A 17254-nucleotide genomic window follows, 5' to 3' on the forward strand; every position below is an offset into this window, starting at 1 on the left:
TGGCCACTGCAACATGTGCTAGAAGACAGAAACAATGACTCGACATCTGACTCATTGATCGAATCTGGCGAGGACCTACGGGTCATCATCCCTAAAAAATGCTGGGAGGAAGAACACGAAACTAACCTGTTTTGCATTCACGGAACAATCACTTCAACACCCTGTGGCTGTACACCTGTCGACATGCAAGATTGGAAGACCAGCCCAGCCCCACAACATATTGGACCCCAAAAGGATGTTTTTCAAATTGATGCATGTGGAATGCCGTCATCCATCCCTCCCATCTTCTCTCACACCAATCACTGCCATCCATCTAACTAAAAGGTGATGCATGGATTATTCCTGCTTGCTTGCATTTGGTCTGTAAAATACGCTTTGAAAAATCTTAGAGGTGCAAACACTGTACCATTCCTCAAAGAAGAAGGAATATTTGATTTCTCGATAAAGACAAAGTTCTGAAGATGGAGGTCATCACTAACATCTTTAACCGTTTCAGTTAAACAATATGGTCCAGAAAGATTGCAAAACCCAAATACAGAATATATTAGTAACAATGAAAAGCACTAATCATTGTTGTTGACAGAATGGATTCTGACCACAATTTGGGCAGCTCAGCATATCTCAAACTAGGCTAACCAAGATGCCGCAGCAAATTCTTTACTTGCATGAAAGACCCAATACTTATCTGCACAAGATAAGCCAACGTTTTGAATTGATATCTACATCTCATTAACAAGAGAGAGATTGAAGGCTCCTACAATCAAAAGGAAAAAGTAGGCTACTGCTTTGTGCACAATGAGTTTACATGATGATCAGAATAACATCATTGCATTAAACAAAGGATATAATTATACTCTGCAGACTGTAATTATAATTACAAGTACCTATTGTCAGAAATCAGGGTTGCTAATTGTTAGCCCTCACATGCTTTCCTGTTGCTCCCTTAAAACATCAGCCACAAAGATACTGCCAGAATCACACCATCCAGCAAGAACATCTGCTTTTGCAGACTGCAATGAAAAAGTATGTCAGGCGGCCAGGGTAACAAAAAGCTGATATTAAATTTTTATGCAAATGGCTGCCTTATTTAATGGTCTGTTTGGATAGCCAAACAGCTTATCCATGTGAAAAGTATAGTTGAATTTGTAAGGGAACAAGAGGCTGATATGAAATTTCATCTAGATGGATGCCTCTTTGCAGAACCAACCAGCTTATCCATGTAATATGATATTACCTCCAAGGGTAGGAAGGCATCAACAGACGAGGCTAAACAATGGAAAGCTGGAGATATCATCCACCAATTCCTCCCATTTAAATCATTCTTCCCCTTCTATGCATATCGATTCCAACTATCCAACTGTGCCCTAAAGGGTGCTTGCTAGCCTGGATATAATATAGCTACAATATTATATATGGGGTAGATGTACATGGAATGGTATGTTGGATAGGGTACGTGTATGCTTACAGAGTTGGGTCTCCAACTGCACCCGTAATATAAAAATGGTGGTCTTATTGAAAGTTGACATATTATCCAAATTCTAGGAATTGCAGTGATTAACTGCCCCTGTGAATCCTCCTCTAGTTTACCCTCCTTTGCCTCTTTTCTGATCGAATTGAGGTTTCAACTTTCCAATCCCTCCCAATTTCAAGATATCATACAAACATGGTAGCTCGGCATTCAAACACCCCCCTGATAGACTGGCACAATGTCTACTCTTCATCAATCTTAATCAATAACATCATAACCGTAGCAACATATACACAAATATGCATAAAACTTAGCACACCTTATTAAATCCCAGCCAGTTAGAGTCTCCTCTGAACGAAAACACTTTACTATGTTCTTTCCATAGCCCACACATAACCTGCAATAATAACAAATTTAGTCCATAGGTGGAAATTTTTCCCCTTTCATCCATGACTGATGGAACAAGTCCAAATTCTAACATGCCAGGGATCCTCTCCAAAGGATATGAAATAGAAAGGATTTGCGGCTCAATTTTTCAATAAGTTGATGCAATTTAAGTTCATTGACAAAAATTGTGTTCCATAGTTGCAGATCAAAAAGTACAGTTCTATTTAATGGGATAAAGAGTGCAAAATAATTTAGAGGGTAGAAGGGTGAGATACGGTGCTTCAATCAATAATGTTAAATTCTTCCTAAAAGAAATTGATGGTCATAATTTTATGACCATATTCATGGAGATTTACCATTGTTAAATCTGACCACAAGAAAAACACTAGAAAATGAAACCCCTGTAAAGGATTGAACCAAGTTCTATTCCATAATAATTACAGGAGAAAGCTACAACTGCAGATGGGCATGTATTACTCTGCAAATGGAGTAAAACAACCTAATGTGCAAAAGTGTAATAATATTATAGCACAGAAATCTCACAGAAAAAATGTCAAACAACAGCTTTTCTCATCATGATCGGTACCATATCAAGTACAGGATGTCCACAAGAAGAGAAACAGGAAAGTGGCACCTTAGTTGTGTAACTTTCACGTGAGATTTCTGTATTACTTTAGCTACTCTGCATAAAAATCATCCTATCAGACATCAGATTTCATGAAACAGGTATGAGGCAAGATGTAAAGCCATAACCAATAATCCTTATCCCATCAATTTGGGTGGCTGCACAATGAATTCTTGCATTATTTGTCAAATATGCATCCTATAGGAAATTCATTAATTTCAAACTTGTGTTGTCCATATCTCCATGACATGTTCACCAAATAGTTTCTTATTCCTTTAGATTCCCTGAAAATATTGACCATATGTTTCAGGGAGAATAATATAAGGTCGCCAGAGGCTATCAAAATTTTCAAGTATGCTCTCCATCATTGCACCCGATCAACCAAAAAGAGTACGGCTTACACATAGTCAATATAACTTCCTCATGTGGAGACATCCATGTTTTAATAATATAAAATATAATTTAGAAGCAGTTGTCCTCAATTAAAGGGTCAATATAGCATGATAATTTTGGCATAGTATGTGAAAAAAACTAATGGATAAATGACCGCTAATTCTGGAAGTTGTAGCTTAAAGAGTACATACGAAGAGAATATAAGAATTAAGAGATTAGAGAAAAACATAAGTACTATGATTTTCAAGTGTTTAATTAATTACCTCATAATCAACACTTTGTATATAAATACAGGCTGTGTCGATTGATGAAAAAGATAAACCTGTTATCTGCAGTCAAAAAGGAACAGATCACAATCAGGAACTGTGTGACACTTCATTACACCGCCAAGTCAAAACAAGATATATTAAATATTAAAAAAAATCAAACCTCATATTTGGAGCAGTTTACCCATCTTGATATGGCTGACCACCTGCAATCATGAATAAAATGTCAGATGCATCAGTATTCATTTTGTGTAGTAAAAGGAAGTGAAAAAGAATATCCCATTGAAAGTTAACGATTTTCAGCATTTTATATGGCATTACATGAAGCATAATAGATTATACTAATCTGCTGACATAAATATGGCATTATTTCATTAAATAAATATAAATTTCTATAGGGATATTATTTAAAACTAGGAGTAATGCTTATCACCAACTTGCGAGGATCGTAGATGGTTACAGTCCGATCAGATCCACCCACCGCAATTGCTCCAGATGGAGCGCAGCTAACAGCATATATGAGATCTCCGATGGAGCCACAAACACGTTGTATACAACCACCATTGTGATTTGTTCTCAAGTCCCATATAGTCAGCTGAAAATGATCACATAGATGAGGAAAACAATCTCATGAAAAATGCAAGAAATTCTAAGAACATTAACAAAGATAAGGACCCAACTCTAACCTGAGAACCTTCAGCAACAGCTAGTATAGAGGAACTCCCATCCCCAGTGAGCGAATTTTGAAGAAAGCTCAATGACGCTGGATACCACAACCTAAAATAACAGGTAAATAAAAAGAAGATAAAAGCAATCCTCCATCAATTGTGATGCTCCACGCATGCCCGACATGGGAAATCAAACAATGCATCATAAATCGTTGCAAACACCCCAATCTAGACCAATAGATGCAAAATGTGTCCAGATGAAAAGTCAGGATATGTTTTGCCTACTGGATAGATATTAAGATAGGAACCCCTTTTTAACATGTGATTGCTAAAAAGTTGGTATGAAGCAGCAGTTCGATGATAGTATTGTTCAACTATTCGAAGTTCTAGTAAAGTGAAGCATTGTTTGGTTGATATAACAACAGAAGTTTGAATGCTACAAGAAACAGGACATGTTAGTGCACAAATACGAATCATATTGAAGCAAGATGCATTCATAAACTCAAAAGGATGCTAGTCACACTAACTCTCATACATTTAATCACCCAAAGTGAGTTGATTTAGATTGTTTGACGATCATGTTAATAACTAATGATGATGCACAGGTTCTTCTTTTTTTAAGTGAATGATAGATTATTAAAACGTAAAGCTAAATGCACATAGGAAAAGAGAGATTAAAATATAATGAATAAATGGTGAGTCATACCAGCAGCACAAGTTGGAAACCTATAAAATGTTGCAGGGAAATGTATATGGTGATGATTTGGCAGCCAGTCAACCATGATAACATTCACCTCAAAGTTCCTCTATTCTGAAGCTTATCAAGCTAACTAGCATTTCTTGCCTCTCTCTCAATATATACAGGCTGAATCAATTTTAAACAAGACACATTCTCTGTGCTCAGGCAAATTCCAATGCTTCTATATCATTGTCTCATTAAAATGCCTGAGTTCCTTAAGTAATGAAAAAAGAATTTCTACTTCTTGTAGAATATCATGATCCAAACTTGGAAAAAAAAAGATTATTTACTTGTGCTAGACATCATCTAAACTATGAAACAGTAAGACATCCCAGCTAACAAGGAAAGTTTCAGAAATTTAATCGACTGATGTACAATCAGGGGCGGAGCCAAAAATTTCAAGCAGCGTGACATAATTGGTGATGAATAAATCATTATATCATAATCATAATCTTATTTATCATAAATAAATATGTAAAAATATTAAAATTTGAAATAAAAATGCATTGGTTGTGTTCTTTCACTAAACCAGTCTTAGCTATAGGTTTATTATAAGATACAGTTATCCTTAAAAATTGTTGCACGATTTTCTTACACTCCCATTTTTTTTAATAAAAAAAATAGTTATTTTAAAAATTTTAAAAATTTAAAAATCATGGAATTAATATTATTGAATTTAGGTCTCATAACGAAAATATGGGAAACAAAAAAAAAAGAAAAAGGAAAGAATGCACAACCCAAAGAAAGCACAGATCTCCAATTATTTATTTATTTTTTCAACAATGGATCAATCTCTAGAAGGAAAACCTAAACTTCCAGTAAGTTAAAATCCTATTTTCCATGTAGAACCAAGAAAAACCCCAAATTAATTGAAGAAATTCTTTCACTGATCCGTATTTATTATTCATCCCCTATCTACTTTTCACTTTACATGAAATCAAATCCCTATTAATCATAAATCTCCTACGGAAAAATAACTCTTTACGCATAAGAAAAGTCTACCTCAAGAATCACAAAATTCAGATTTTCGACAATCCAAAAAATATACTAGTTGCAAATAAATAAAACACTATAATCAGATTCAAAAGATATTGAAGGTACCTTTGAAGGTGTGCATGAGCAGAAAAAAAAAACTCTAAAACATCTCTCCCATTACAGCTGGACCTTGGGCTGTTGGGGGTGGGGTAGTTCACTCAAAGATGGTCACTTAGAGGGACATACGGAAGTTTTAGAAATTCCAACTGTGCATCAGACAGCCATAAAGAGATGTTGGAGGGAAGAAGTGGTGCTACAATGTGATGTAACAAGATAGGATGGTATTCTATGTATCCCGTGAGTGTTGGAACCAAACCCATTTTTATACTGGACTCTTAAACTAAATTTTTCTGCTAACTAAATTGACATACAGAATCAACGGCCATGGAAGAAGACAAACACGAGAAACAGAGGATGGGGGTTATGGGGCATGCGGATATTTTGGACTGTGGGCCAAGGGGGCATGATGCAGAAAAACAGGCTACGCAGGGCACAAACTAATGATAGATATGGGAGGCCCATTCACCCTATATTGCAGGAGGCGTTGCCATCTCCATAATGAATAATTCCATATGCTTGGGTTGGTTTATAAAAACTTCAATTCCTCCTTTTTATCCAAATAATTATGGTTACCCAAAGCAAACATTTCGAGTTAACACATTGAAACATCCAAGGCTTCTTTGCTCCCCTTCCATTAATATGGTGCTGCCGCGCTACATTAATCGTCTGACCTTGCATCATATGAGTCCGTTGACTGTTTTTCCATGGACCATGCCATCTTAACCTGTTGAGAGCTTACTTTTTTTGTATGTTTTTTTATCAGTTCATTTATTACTATTGCAACCCCAAATCTTGCCAGATTCAGCTCTTTTACATTTATCTTAATTTTAAGCAGCAAGCATGATTCATAATTTTTGATTCTTTAAGTTCATACAATGATTCTAGACAAGAATTTTAAATGTACAAGGCTAAAAGCATATAAAGTAAGAACATCTTTAAATTATGGAAAAAATATATAATCTAATGATTAATCTTTGAAAGGAACAGCATAGAAAAAAGTCTGAATCAGATTAAACCTATCACCAACTTACCTATATGACTTTTTGGGTCTGACACTTTCCAATTATGAAAAACTCTAGCCTTCTAGGTTTTGCATGCCTATGTGTGCTAGTTATGCATGTGCAAACTACTGTCCTCCAAGAAAGAAAATGCATACTACTGTTGCATGTTAGATACAACTTATGAGGCAAAGCCACTGCCAAGTGTGACAAACCAGGACCTTAGCCGGAAAATATTATTTTGTATAACTACCCAAGATCTATCCAGCGAATAACCGATGTGGGGCTAAACAAACGCCGGCACGGATCCTCACATACTCCCCTCGTTCAAGCCCTGACATCCTCGCCAGGCTAGGAGTTCAAATCCATTCAAATCTAAATAACAAACACCACAATCGGCCCGTGGTCAGCCCCAATAGATTTGTGTTGCAGTGTCCTCTAGTCCACATAGATTATGATCTAGGTTCACTCTGATACCATTTGTAACAACCCACGACCTCACCCAAAATAGCTAGCCAGAAGATATTATTTCAGTTCCTTGATCCTGCATAAGTACCCAAGATCTACCTAGCGAATAACCGATGTGGGACTAAACACACGCCCGCACGGGTCCTCACACAATATGTTACTTTATAACTTGCCATGTAATAGAGCATGTAAACACCATAAATCGCATGTTACTGCACGTAGTAAGATAGTGCAAAAAAAGAGGAAAATTGATAGGGGAACAAGTACTGAGCTCTAAAAGTGCCATCCTTGTGAGCCTTCAGCACATTTTTCCTTTCTGAAAAGTGCAAGCTGACTTTAGACTCTTTAGCTATTAATACAATAATGGAAATCATTATCATTTTCAGAAGTTGTCTACAATTGGATGGCATAATATTCTTAAGAAAATGAAATGTTTGTCGTGCTTACCCCTGAAAATCTTGGACATATAATAGCAGCAGACATGGTTGAGTTAGAATCGTTAGATCAACAGTCATGAAGGCAAGCACATCCTTTTCTGAACCAATTTATGTCATTGGATATGTTAGTTTGGGTACGTCTTTTTAGAACTGCCACATATATTTACCTCAAGTGTTTCCACAATATTCGTTAAATTCTTTTTTAGAACTGTCAACTATATTCACCTCAAGTGTTTCCAAAATATTCCTGTGAATTTCCACCAACCTTCTCTTAACTGCTCCAAATGTTTACCATGTGTTTTTCCATTCTTTATAATGTGTTTGATTGATTTACATTAACTACTCAATTGGCAACCACACATTTGTGAATCCCTCTCAGGTTAATGAAGCATAGGTCGTGCTTGCAAGTTTTCACAGTGAAAGTTGTCTTTTCACATTATATAATGCATAATGGTATCAATTCCTGCACTCATATCCCAAACTAGAAATTTTTCTAGGGACTACTGCAATATTAAATTTCAAGGTATGCAATATATATCTTCTGTCAACTATCTTACCATCTTATATATTGTTCTTATCTAATCTCATTAATTGCTATTGAAAATCATAAATTCCATATCACCTGCTTGTTTAACTAAACAATTTAAAACTTAATAAAATGAACATAGTGATCTTACCAGAACTGATCTTGTTGTATTGAATGAATTTTGCACCTTCTCACTGATTTTTAAAATTTTAACTGTCTGCTAAAGCTTTCATTTTTTTTTCCAGGGAGAGACACTAAAGAGTAAAGACATAATAGAGTCTGCATAGTTCAAAGAAGTGATGGAGTATATTAAGTACTTAGGGCATAACCTGATAAGCAATATGGCTTTACATATTCTAGTAATTCTACACAATCATAAAAATGTTGGAGGCATGATCTCATTCCAGGTATCAATAAAGATCAAACAAGTATTAAAATATATAATGCATAAGCTATCATCTCCAAGACAACTTTGTATCATCTGATTGGGTGACTGTGAACAATTTCCAATAATTGCACACATATCAAAGAGATAATATGAGCCTTAGTATATATGCTTGGATTAATCTCATTAACTAGTTAATGATTGAAAGTAGGAATAGCTAAACAAGAAACTACCATCTGGGAAGAGGTAGTTACGTGGTAAAAGATTTTATATGTGAAAGATCATCTTGATTTAACATTAAGCACACTCACGTATGTAAACTCCGAAGATGAATATCTTGATCATAAACATCAATGCTTTTGCAGAAGCTGCGAGCAACTGCCACCTGAAGAATGGAATATCTAGCACCAATCAAACAGAACATAGCAAATTCACATAAAGTTTAAGGTAAGCCCCAAATATAGTCAGAAAAATTGTCAAAAATAAAACATTATGCAAAGAAGGCAAAATTCTTCTGTATGATGCTAAAAACACCTAAAAACCTTAAATTGCCCATTGTCATAATATAATTCTACACCCATCAAGTCAATTAAGGACAATTAGCTATGCAAACAAGGGTGGAAATATGACAATTCAGCATCCACCTTTTTTGGTAAAATGCAGCCCTAGTGAGATACAATGTAACACAGAAGTGGAGTTACAAAAGACTCATACGAATTTCCCAAATGAGTGGCATCTAAGCTAGAATGCAATAAAAAAATAGCTTAGATGCCACAAAAAAAATAAAAGAATTTTAACATGTAGCTTTCTATGCATTCTTTGGAATAACCAACATGAGCATGACACATGATACTGCAAACTGGATATCATAATTTTAATTAATATTGGTCAGGCAATTAGCACTGTTTTTGATAATGATGTGAAGCCTGAAAATCACTATAGAAACCTATGGTCTAACATCCAATTTACATCCAAGTAATAACTTCTGTTTTGAATTTAAACTTGAAAAAATAATAACAGCTAAGATATCAAACATGACATCACATCTCAAAAAGCAGCATACTGAAATGTGAATGACATTCAAGCCAAGATTTTCTATACAGGACCATACCAGCCTATACAGGGTGTACCATACCATACTAGTAGGGAACCAGTACCTAGTACACCCCCTGTATTGAGTGTCAGTATCAACAGATGTCCCATACCTACAATCAGTACACGAGTACCTGTTGGGTGCTTATAGGTACTGAAATGAGCATGTAACAACTTGTAACAACCAATGACCAGTTTAGTTTATAAAAAATGGTGAAGGATAAAAGTTATACCGTAGACCAATGAACTGGGCTGAAACAAACCCCAGCCCAACTCCCTTCTCCTACACCACAATCCCGGGGCAGCACCGAATATGAAAGCCTGTCAACATCTGGAACAATTCAGTTTTGGCTTGTTAATAGAATTATGGGAAAGAGTTCAAAGAAGAACTTGACTTTGGTAATGGATCTGCATTGACCTGCACAGAGCTTATAGATAACCACGTAAGATATTGTTTTGTAGCATTGAAAAATAAAACCTTTTAAACATCAGATGCTTATCGTGTCATATCCTGGAGAAAAATTTTCTATGATAATGGAGGATATCAGAGGATGCCAGCATATATCTTTTGTCACAGCTTATGCCGAGTAAAGAATAATAAAAGGCTGCACATAAGATATATAAGATGCAGACATGATTTAAAAAAATGAACCCAATCTAATATACTTTTACGCTTACAGTACATGGAGTCTCAGGTCTATATTTTGAAAGGAAAGTTAATTCAGGCCTCCATTGTGCAAGAAGAGTCGATTTACCCTAATATGCAAGTAGGACACAAGATGGCATACAAATACAAATACACAGACACTGGGAGGGGAAAAGAAATATAGATAATACGGTTTGTATTTTTTTTCACGATCACCGAAACAAGAAAGAGAAGAGGAAATGTTCAATTACCGACTTTAGATCTAGAATTTTTTTTCATGACCATTGAAACAAGAAAGAGGAGAGGAAATGGTTCAATTACCAACTTTAGATCTACAAAGCACATTATAGGAAGGAGAAGAAATTAAATGGTACCTGCATCTATCACGTCCAATCGGGATACAATAAGGTGACCATAAGAGTCTACTGTACCCATAATTAAGCAGTTATCACCTGTAATATCATCACATCATGAAATGTCAACCACAACAGCCACAAAGGTCTTGCAGAATATACCGGACTGAATAGGACAAGACTACATACAAAATGCAAGATATATTAGTTTAGGCTTCTGAAGGAAATACAAATTACAGTAGCTAGTCATATAAGAGAATAAAATAGAGATACAAAGAGCAACGGCTAGAACTATAATTTCATGAGTCTTTGTTAATCCTATAATTTCACATTACTAAAATTTTTAATGAAAGATGTTCAGTTTATCCATGCAAATGTGTCCATATGCTCGATATGAGTTCTCATGCATGAGCAAAATAAGCTAATCATGAATAAGAAAACACTAAATATACTTTCCATTGGATATAATAATAAAATAGCATACGGATGATGAGAACCTTAGGAATAAAAATATGGTAGTAATTCATGAAAAAACAGATCTTACAAATGCCTGAGATTTTGCCCACATGACACTTCCTTGATACCCACACTTAACCCCTATCTGGTATGTCATATTCCCTAAGATAGCTTGACACTTCCTTGTCCAACATCAATGTTTTCTATAGACATATCTGGACCAATGTATTTGCGTTGGATAAGTACTCCTTGACATATGACAAAGCTTTTTGTAATATACTTCCCTCTTAATTTATGATGGGATCATTTAAACAAATATCGGACTACTGGCAATTTTGGCATAACCTTAGATGAGGAGAAGAGAGAGAGAAAGAATCATACTGATTTTCAAGCCTTAGATAATATATATATATATATATATATATATATATATATATATATATATATATATATATATCTGTGTGTGTGTGTGTATTTCATTGAAAAGATGCATGATAAATATTATCTAAATCTAAAGCTAAAGAATGCTATGCAAGGCCCGCATAACTAAAGGGATAGCACATACATCCTCGCTGTAGATTACATACCTCACCTTGCGTTTGGATCCAATTCTCATGCATGTGTGTCCAAGCAATTCTGCCTTACACACATCAGCCTGAATCAATTGTTTTTCCACCAATCATTCAAGCAAGCCCACATGAACATATGGAATCCGTGAAAGGAAACCTGAAGAGGGGATAACAAATGGCCTCACGCCAACTCCTTGAGAGTTTTTAGCCTTGCTCTTCCAACCTCTCAAAGGAATGCTTGAAGCTTCTGGCCTCACACCAATCGGGATCACAGTCTCACATCACGGCAAGCAAGGAATTGAAGAACTTCAAAAAAAATTATTGATGCTTCAACGATTTCTAAAGTACATAGGAGATATTTATAGTATAGTTCTCCTAAAGCCCATGGGCTTTTTCTAATTCCATAGGATACAGACTCCAAAGAAAATAAATATTAAGTAAATAATAATAAATAGATTCCTAACTCCTGGACTTTTAGCTCATCTAACATGAGTTTCTAAAAGGAAAAACATAGAAATATGCACAAAAATAAAAGAGAAATCGTCCTTTGAATTATGGGCCATGAAATGACATTTTCATAATTTTCTAGAAGTTCAATAGCACTGACATGTTTTAACAAATCGTTCATAACTTTCTCATCCTACCACCTTTTTAGATGACTCCAGATGCTTGGAAAGCTAACTTGATGTATAATGTCCTGGAAGTAATCCCATCTAAAAATATTAAACGTGAAGGTGTTATTTAAGATATCCTTTGTAATGATGTATGATGGAATGCTTTTCTTAATGTGGCTAGATATGAGCTTCAAATTTAAGCTCGCTGAACACCTGAGTTAAGTGCCACCTTGTTTTCTTCTTTGAAGGAGTGTATATCAACTTGGAGGTTTTCCATGCCACCAATAGATTGTATCATGAATTTCAAGGAATTATCATTCCATCTTATTTAAATGGATTTTTCTATATAACTATGCAATATTTTTGAGCTTTGGTAGTCCTACGTCGCATGGATTGCTCTGATAAGACTTCTTTATAGGAATCTAAATCTTTATTTCAGACAACTAGCAAATATTGGGACCCTTAACTGCATCATATCATAAGCCTTATCTCCAAAATTCAAATTCAAACATATTAAACAGCATCTTCTCCATCCTGACACAAACTAAACTCCTCATTCATTACTATTTTCATATATTATGGTTAGAAAAGCAAAGCAAGTGATATGCGCTATTCAGGTTTGGTAACAGACTTCAATAAGATTCAAAAATTGCAAATAATATTTTACCAAGATTCCTGCATTCAGCTCAAAGAATCTGCACAACATATGTCAGTGAGTTGGACATGTGCCAGACAGCATAGATACAAAGCAAATTTCATAAATATAGTTTTACAAATTGTGGACATATAGAACATCTTTGACCCTTTTTTTTCTTTCCTTTAGGATCTATGGATGCATCGCCCAAGGTACAAGTAGACATCTTTCAGAATATACACAAAATAAGTCAAATCGTGGATTGTTGTAAATCAGGAAACACTTTATGAATATATCAATCACTCATAAGTTAGAAGATGAAAGTCCTTAGCAAACATTTCCAATTATAGTTTCAACTCTGAAATATAAAAGTAATTCAATATAAATTAAGAAACAATTTTCTTTTCCATTTATGCCTGTATCTCAAAAAACAAAAGACCGAATATGACCCTTGAGCACATATGCATGCAAGGAAAAAGATTTATCCCTTCCTTGAGGGCTTTCTAGTCTCACAAGATGAAAAAGATGGCATTTTATATCAACAAAACAATGAGGAAAATACATAATTAGATTTGACATTTGAGACCACATCAAAATGCAAGATTATAAAAGAAACAAGATCTATTGGTTAGGGAACCTTATTTTGTTTATGGAAGTAATCAAAGTTTTATGTTTATGCCTCCCAACATAAGGCATAAAGCATGTGTTTATGAATATTTATATGTGATATCCTTATAAACTTCAAAAAAATTCAGGAGAGCCATGCCTCAAGGCATGAGGTGAGGCAAGCTGCAAGTAGGCCTTTCAAAACAATAGCCACGACAGCAATGGAAGAACAATATATGTCCATGAAAGCAAAATTCACATAATGAATCCTTGAAATGGAATTTGATGATAAACCAAAAGGGTTAAGAAGATAGAAGCACTTACTATCTCCCTCAGCAATTACTACACTTTGAATCTCTGAACGGTGTGGGCAGCGGTCAACTATTGATGAGCTTATCACCTTCAGAGGGGCAATAAAATCCCACAATGTTAACAAAAGGACAACTAAGCAGACAAAAGTGAAACAATTCTTCTCTTATTTGCAAAGAAAAATCAATTCCTTTCCCAAATCCTAGATGAACAAATTGTTATATAGTAGGCGCATACCTGTGCATGAACAGGAATCAGAAGACTCTCCTTTCCCTTGGTAATTGTGGAATCTTCCATAGATATCTAGCATGGAATCATGTTTCATTAAACAAAATGAATAGGAGAGATTAGTCATCACAAACTAATGATGATTACTAGGTCATTGCTGTAATCCATAACTTATAATTTTTAAACATAAAATTGCATTAATTACTAAGAGAAAAAAAGTAACGTCCATATATACATTGGAAGTGATCAGTAACACATTCCACACATTCCCCACATACACCACCTTTTACGGTTTTTAATTCCCTCTTTTTTTTTCTGCATTAACTATTACTCAAGATGTTATCACACACGTTAGTTTCTTGCATGGTTTATCAGACACTTCCTGGCGTAGCAATGGGTCAGGTCATGTCAGGTTGGATTTGGATCACGTCAAAAAACCCTCAACCCATATCCAACCTAGTTGTGGTCAGGTTTAAAAAGTAAATCAATATCCAACCCATCGATTTTATATTGACTCATAATTAAGTCCCAACCCATTTATAGGTCTTCAATTGTCAGTCAAATGCCTTTAAAATAGAAAACAAACTAGGGCCAAGAAGAAGAAAGTGTGTGTGTGTGTGTGTGAGAGAGAGAGAGAGAGGGGAAAGAAAATTAAAGTGGAGAAGAAAATATCATAAATCCTGAATAGACTATGCAATTCACTTTTCTCTTCAATATTTGTTTCTTAACCATTAGTTGCATCACTTTTTAATCACTTGAACCAAACCTTGACTAGCCTATGGCCCACCAAACTATTATCACTACTCTAGGGGCTTAGGACAAGTTTTTGAGAGTTCACCCGAACCATATTGAGCTATTGTGTCGTGGGGCCAAACTCAAACCTGATCCATCTACAGTCGTGTTCATCTTGTCTAAACCAATCATAAAAACCCTCACCTAAACATGTTTGTTTTGGCATGATTGTCAGGTTGGCAGGTCTAAGTCAGAAATTGCCACCCCTGCTTGCTTCTTACTCTGGTGACTATGATGCTACCTCTAAACCACCAAAGCCTGCCCCACTTTTAATTACCAAAGCTTCTCTCAGCTCCCATAGGCATCATGAAATAGGAAGTCATGCTGCAATTTTGTTCAGCCTCTTTTTACAGTCTCTATATCCAGAATTTATGATGTAAAAGGCAAAAATGAAAAGCCATTTACTAGTGCTTCTCTAGTCAGTTACGAACATGGGTCCAAAGTCTCCAACTTCATGCACAATTCAAGCAACATGTGAACACCTACAAAACCTAAACTCATGTTGGCCTTTGACTTCATCTTCAAAATAGATCCATTTAGTAGATTATTTATCACTAGATCTCCTCAGCCTCCTGCAATTCATCTCAGTCACAATGAATCCTAAACTTAGAAACCAATCAATGCTCACATCTTAGCCCATAACAAAGATTAGAACACGCAAAACAAATCAACTCAAGCAAAAATATCTGCCGCTTCAACTTGACAAATAGAAGAGAAAACCAAATAAAGATAGTGGGAGCCATATCAAATCAACCAAATTTGACCCAGATTTCACCACAAGAATAGGTCCACAGGCCAACTAATCTCGTCAGCAAGGAAGCAAACTGATCTTAAACCAAAAAGGCAAACCCATGCTCGCTAAAAAGATCCGAGGGCCAACAAATACAATCAAGCAAAGAATGTAACAAAATCCAACCAGAGCCAAAATCAAATGACGAGTCTTTAACTCCATACCTCGATCTTGTAAACGCGGCACCCGGAAGCGATGTAGACCAAGCAAGAAGGGCCGGCCTCATTGACCTAAAGAACAGTAGGATCATTAACGGAGCAAGAAAAAGAAGAAGAGAATACACCCAATGGCAATCAAAGAAACTAGGGTTAGGGTTTCTACGTGGAGAGCGAGTCGAGTGGACTGGAGGTTCCCCGGAGAGGGATCGGAGAGGAGGGAAGACGGGACGAGCGCCTTCCGCAGGCTCCTCGCCTCCAGCATCTTGTGCCCTTCCTCGAGCGGGAGAGCGAATCAGGTTTGCAGTTTGCTAGCACGACATATATATATATATATATATATATATATATATATATATATATATATATATATATATATATAGGGGGTGGAGTGGGACTTAGTGGGCCTAAAGGCCGGCCCAAAACAGACTTATTGGGCCTGGATTTGGCGTCAACCCTCAAGTAGATCGAGCTTGGTTGGATGTGATCAGGCTCAATTGAATTAGTATCAAGCTTGAAAGGAACTTGGTTCAAGATTTTTTCAAAAAAATGCTGGATGCAAACTTGAATTCTGGTTTAATCTATCATTTGATTCAGTAATATAAAAAACGAATAACAAAAGTTATGCTTGTGGGAATAGTTACGTTATCAGTTATGCCAATTGTTGGTTGTTTCCATATTTTGGAATAAATTTTAGATGATGACTTTTATTGCATAAAAAGAAGTAAAAAAAAATGGGTATAAAAGGTGCCTTTATGGCAAGAAATAGTTTATGTTAATTATGCCTGTCATAAGAATGTTTGATAGGCACAAATATTCCTTGGTTATGCCTCCTTAGCCTATACTATTTGGGAGGTATAATCTCGAACATCAAATAAGCACATATTTAGTCAGTTGATTATATATATATATATACATACATACATGTATCCTTCATGCATTCATTTAACTTTTAGCCTTATCAACCAAGCCATTCTGACGGAATAAAAGAGTAGAGTTTTCCCCAGACCAGCTTCAAATCACAACCTTGCTCTGTTGCAGGGGAGACACTAATGAGCATGCCTTGATCCAGAGAGAGAGAGAGAGAGAGGAGAGAGAGAGAGAGAGAGAGAGAGAGATGTATGCATGCATGCATGTATGTATGTATCTACATACGTTATACGTATGTACGAATGTATGTATATGTGTGCATGTATGCACATACACTCACATAGTCTCATATATAAATTTTTAAATATATACATGTCCATATGATTGTGCGGGTATATCAAGTTTTCATTTTAATTTTAAAAGAAAATAATTAAGTCGAGAGCAGCCAAGCCATAACCGTTTTTCTGCCAAATTCACATCCATGCCATTTAGAGTAGTCTTTTTACAATATATTTATTATGATTTAATATTAATGTTAGGATCTTTTTTATTTTTTCTGTATTTTGATTGCATGGATGCTTAAGTAACAAAAAAAAAAAAAAACCTATATGTGCCTTTTGGATATATCATTTTATACTACCATTTTTTTTATTTCGCGACTCGTAATGTAGCATTATGAGAGAAT

General features: G+C 35.5%; 1 protein-coding gene across 2 annotated transcripts; it reads right to left on the reverse strand.

Moving 5' to 3' along the window:
* Window positions 1–408: 408 nt before the first annotated feature.
* LOC103710097 lies at window positions 409–16006 on the reverse strand. 2 transcript variants are annotated; one of them, XM_008795713.4, is made up of 14 exons: window positions 15866–16006; window positions 15709–15774; window positions 13972–14037; window positions 13750–13825; window positions 10568–10645; window positions 9781–9878; window positions 8767–8840; window positions 3826–3916; window positions 3577–3734; window positions 3303–3345; window positions 3137–3202; window positions 1788–1865; window positions 885–1010; window positions 409–685 (listed from the first exon to the last, which is right to left on the reverse strand). In XM_008795713.4, exons 1-13 carry the CDS (start codon window positions 15962–15964, stop codon window positions 921–923), a joined length of 1083 nt encoding a protein of 360 aa, XP_008793935.2. In that variant the 5' UTR covers window positions 15965–16006; the 3' UTR covers window positions 409–685; window positions 885–920. The 2 variants fall into 2 exon arrangements, with proteins under 2 accessions (XP_008793935.2, XP_017699033.2); XM_017843544.3 differs by lacking the exon at window positions 1788–1865.
* Window positions 16007–17254: the final 1248 nt, after the last annotated feature.

Source organism: Phoenix dactylifera, unplaced genomic scaffold (assembly GCF_009389715.1).
Source record: "Phoenix dactylifera cultivar Barhee BC4 unplaced genomic scaffold, palm_55x_up_171113_PBpolish2nd_filt_p 000046F, whole genome shotgun sequence".
Classification (NCBI taxonomy): domain Eukaryota; kingdom Viridiplantae; phylum Streptophyta; class Magnoliopsida; order Arecales; family Arecaceae; genus Phoenix; species Phoenix dactylifera.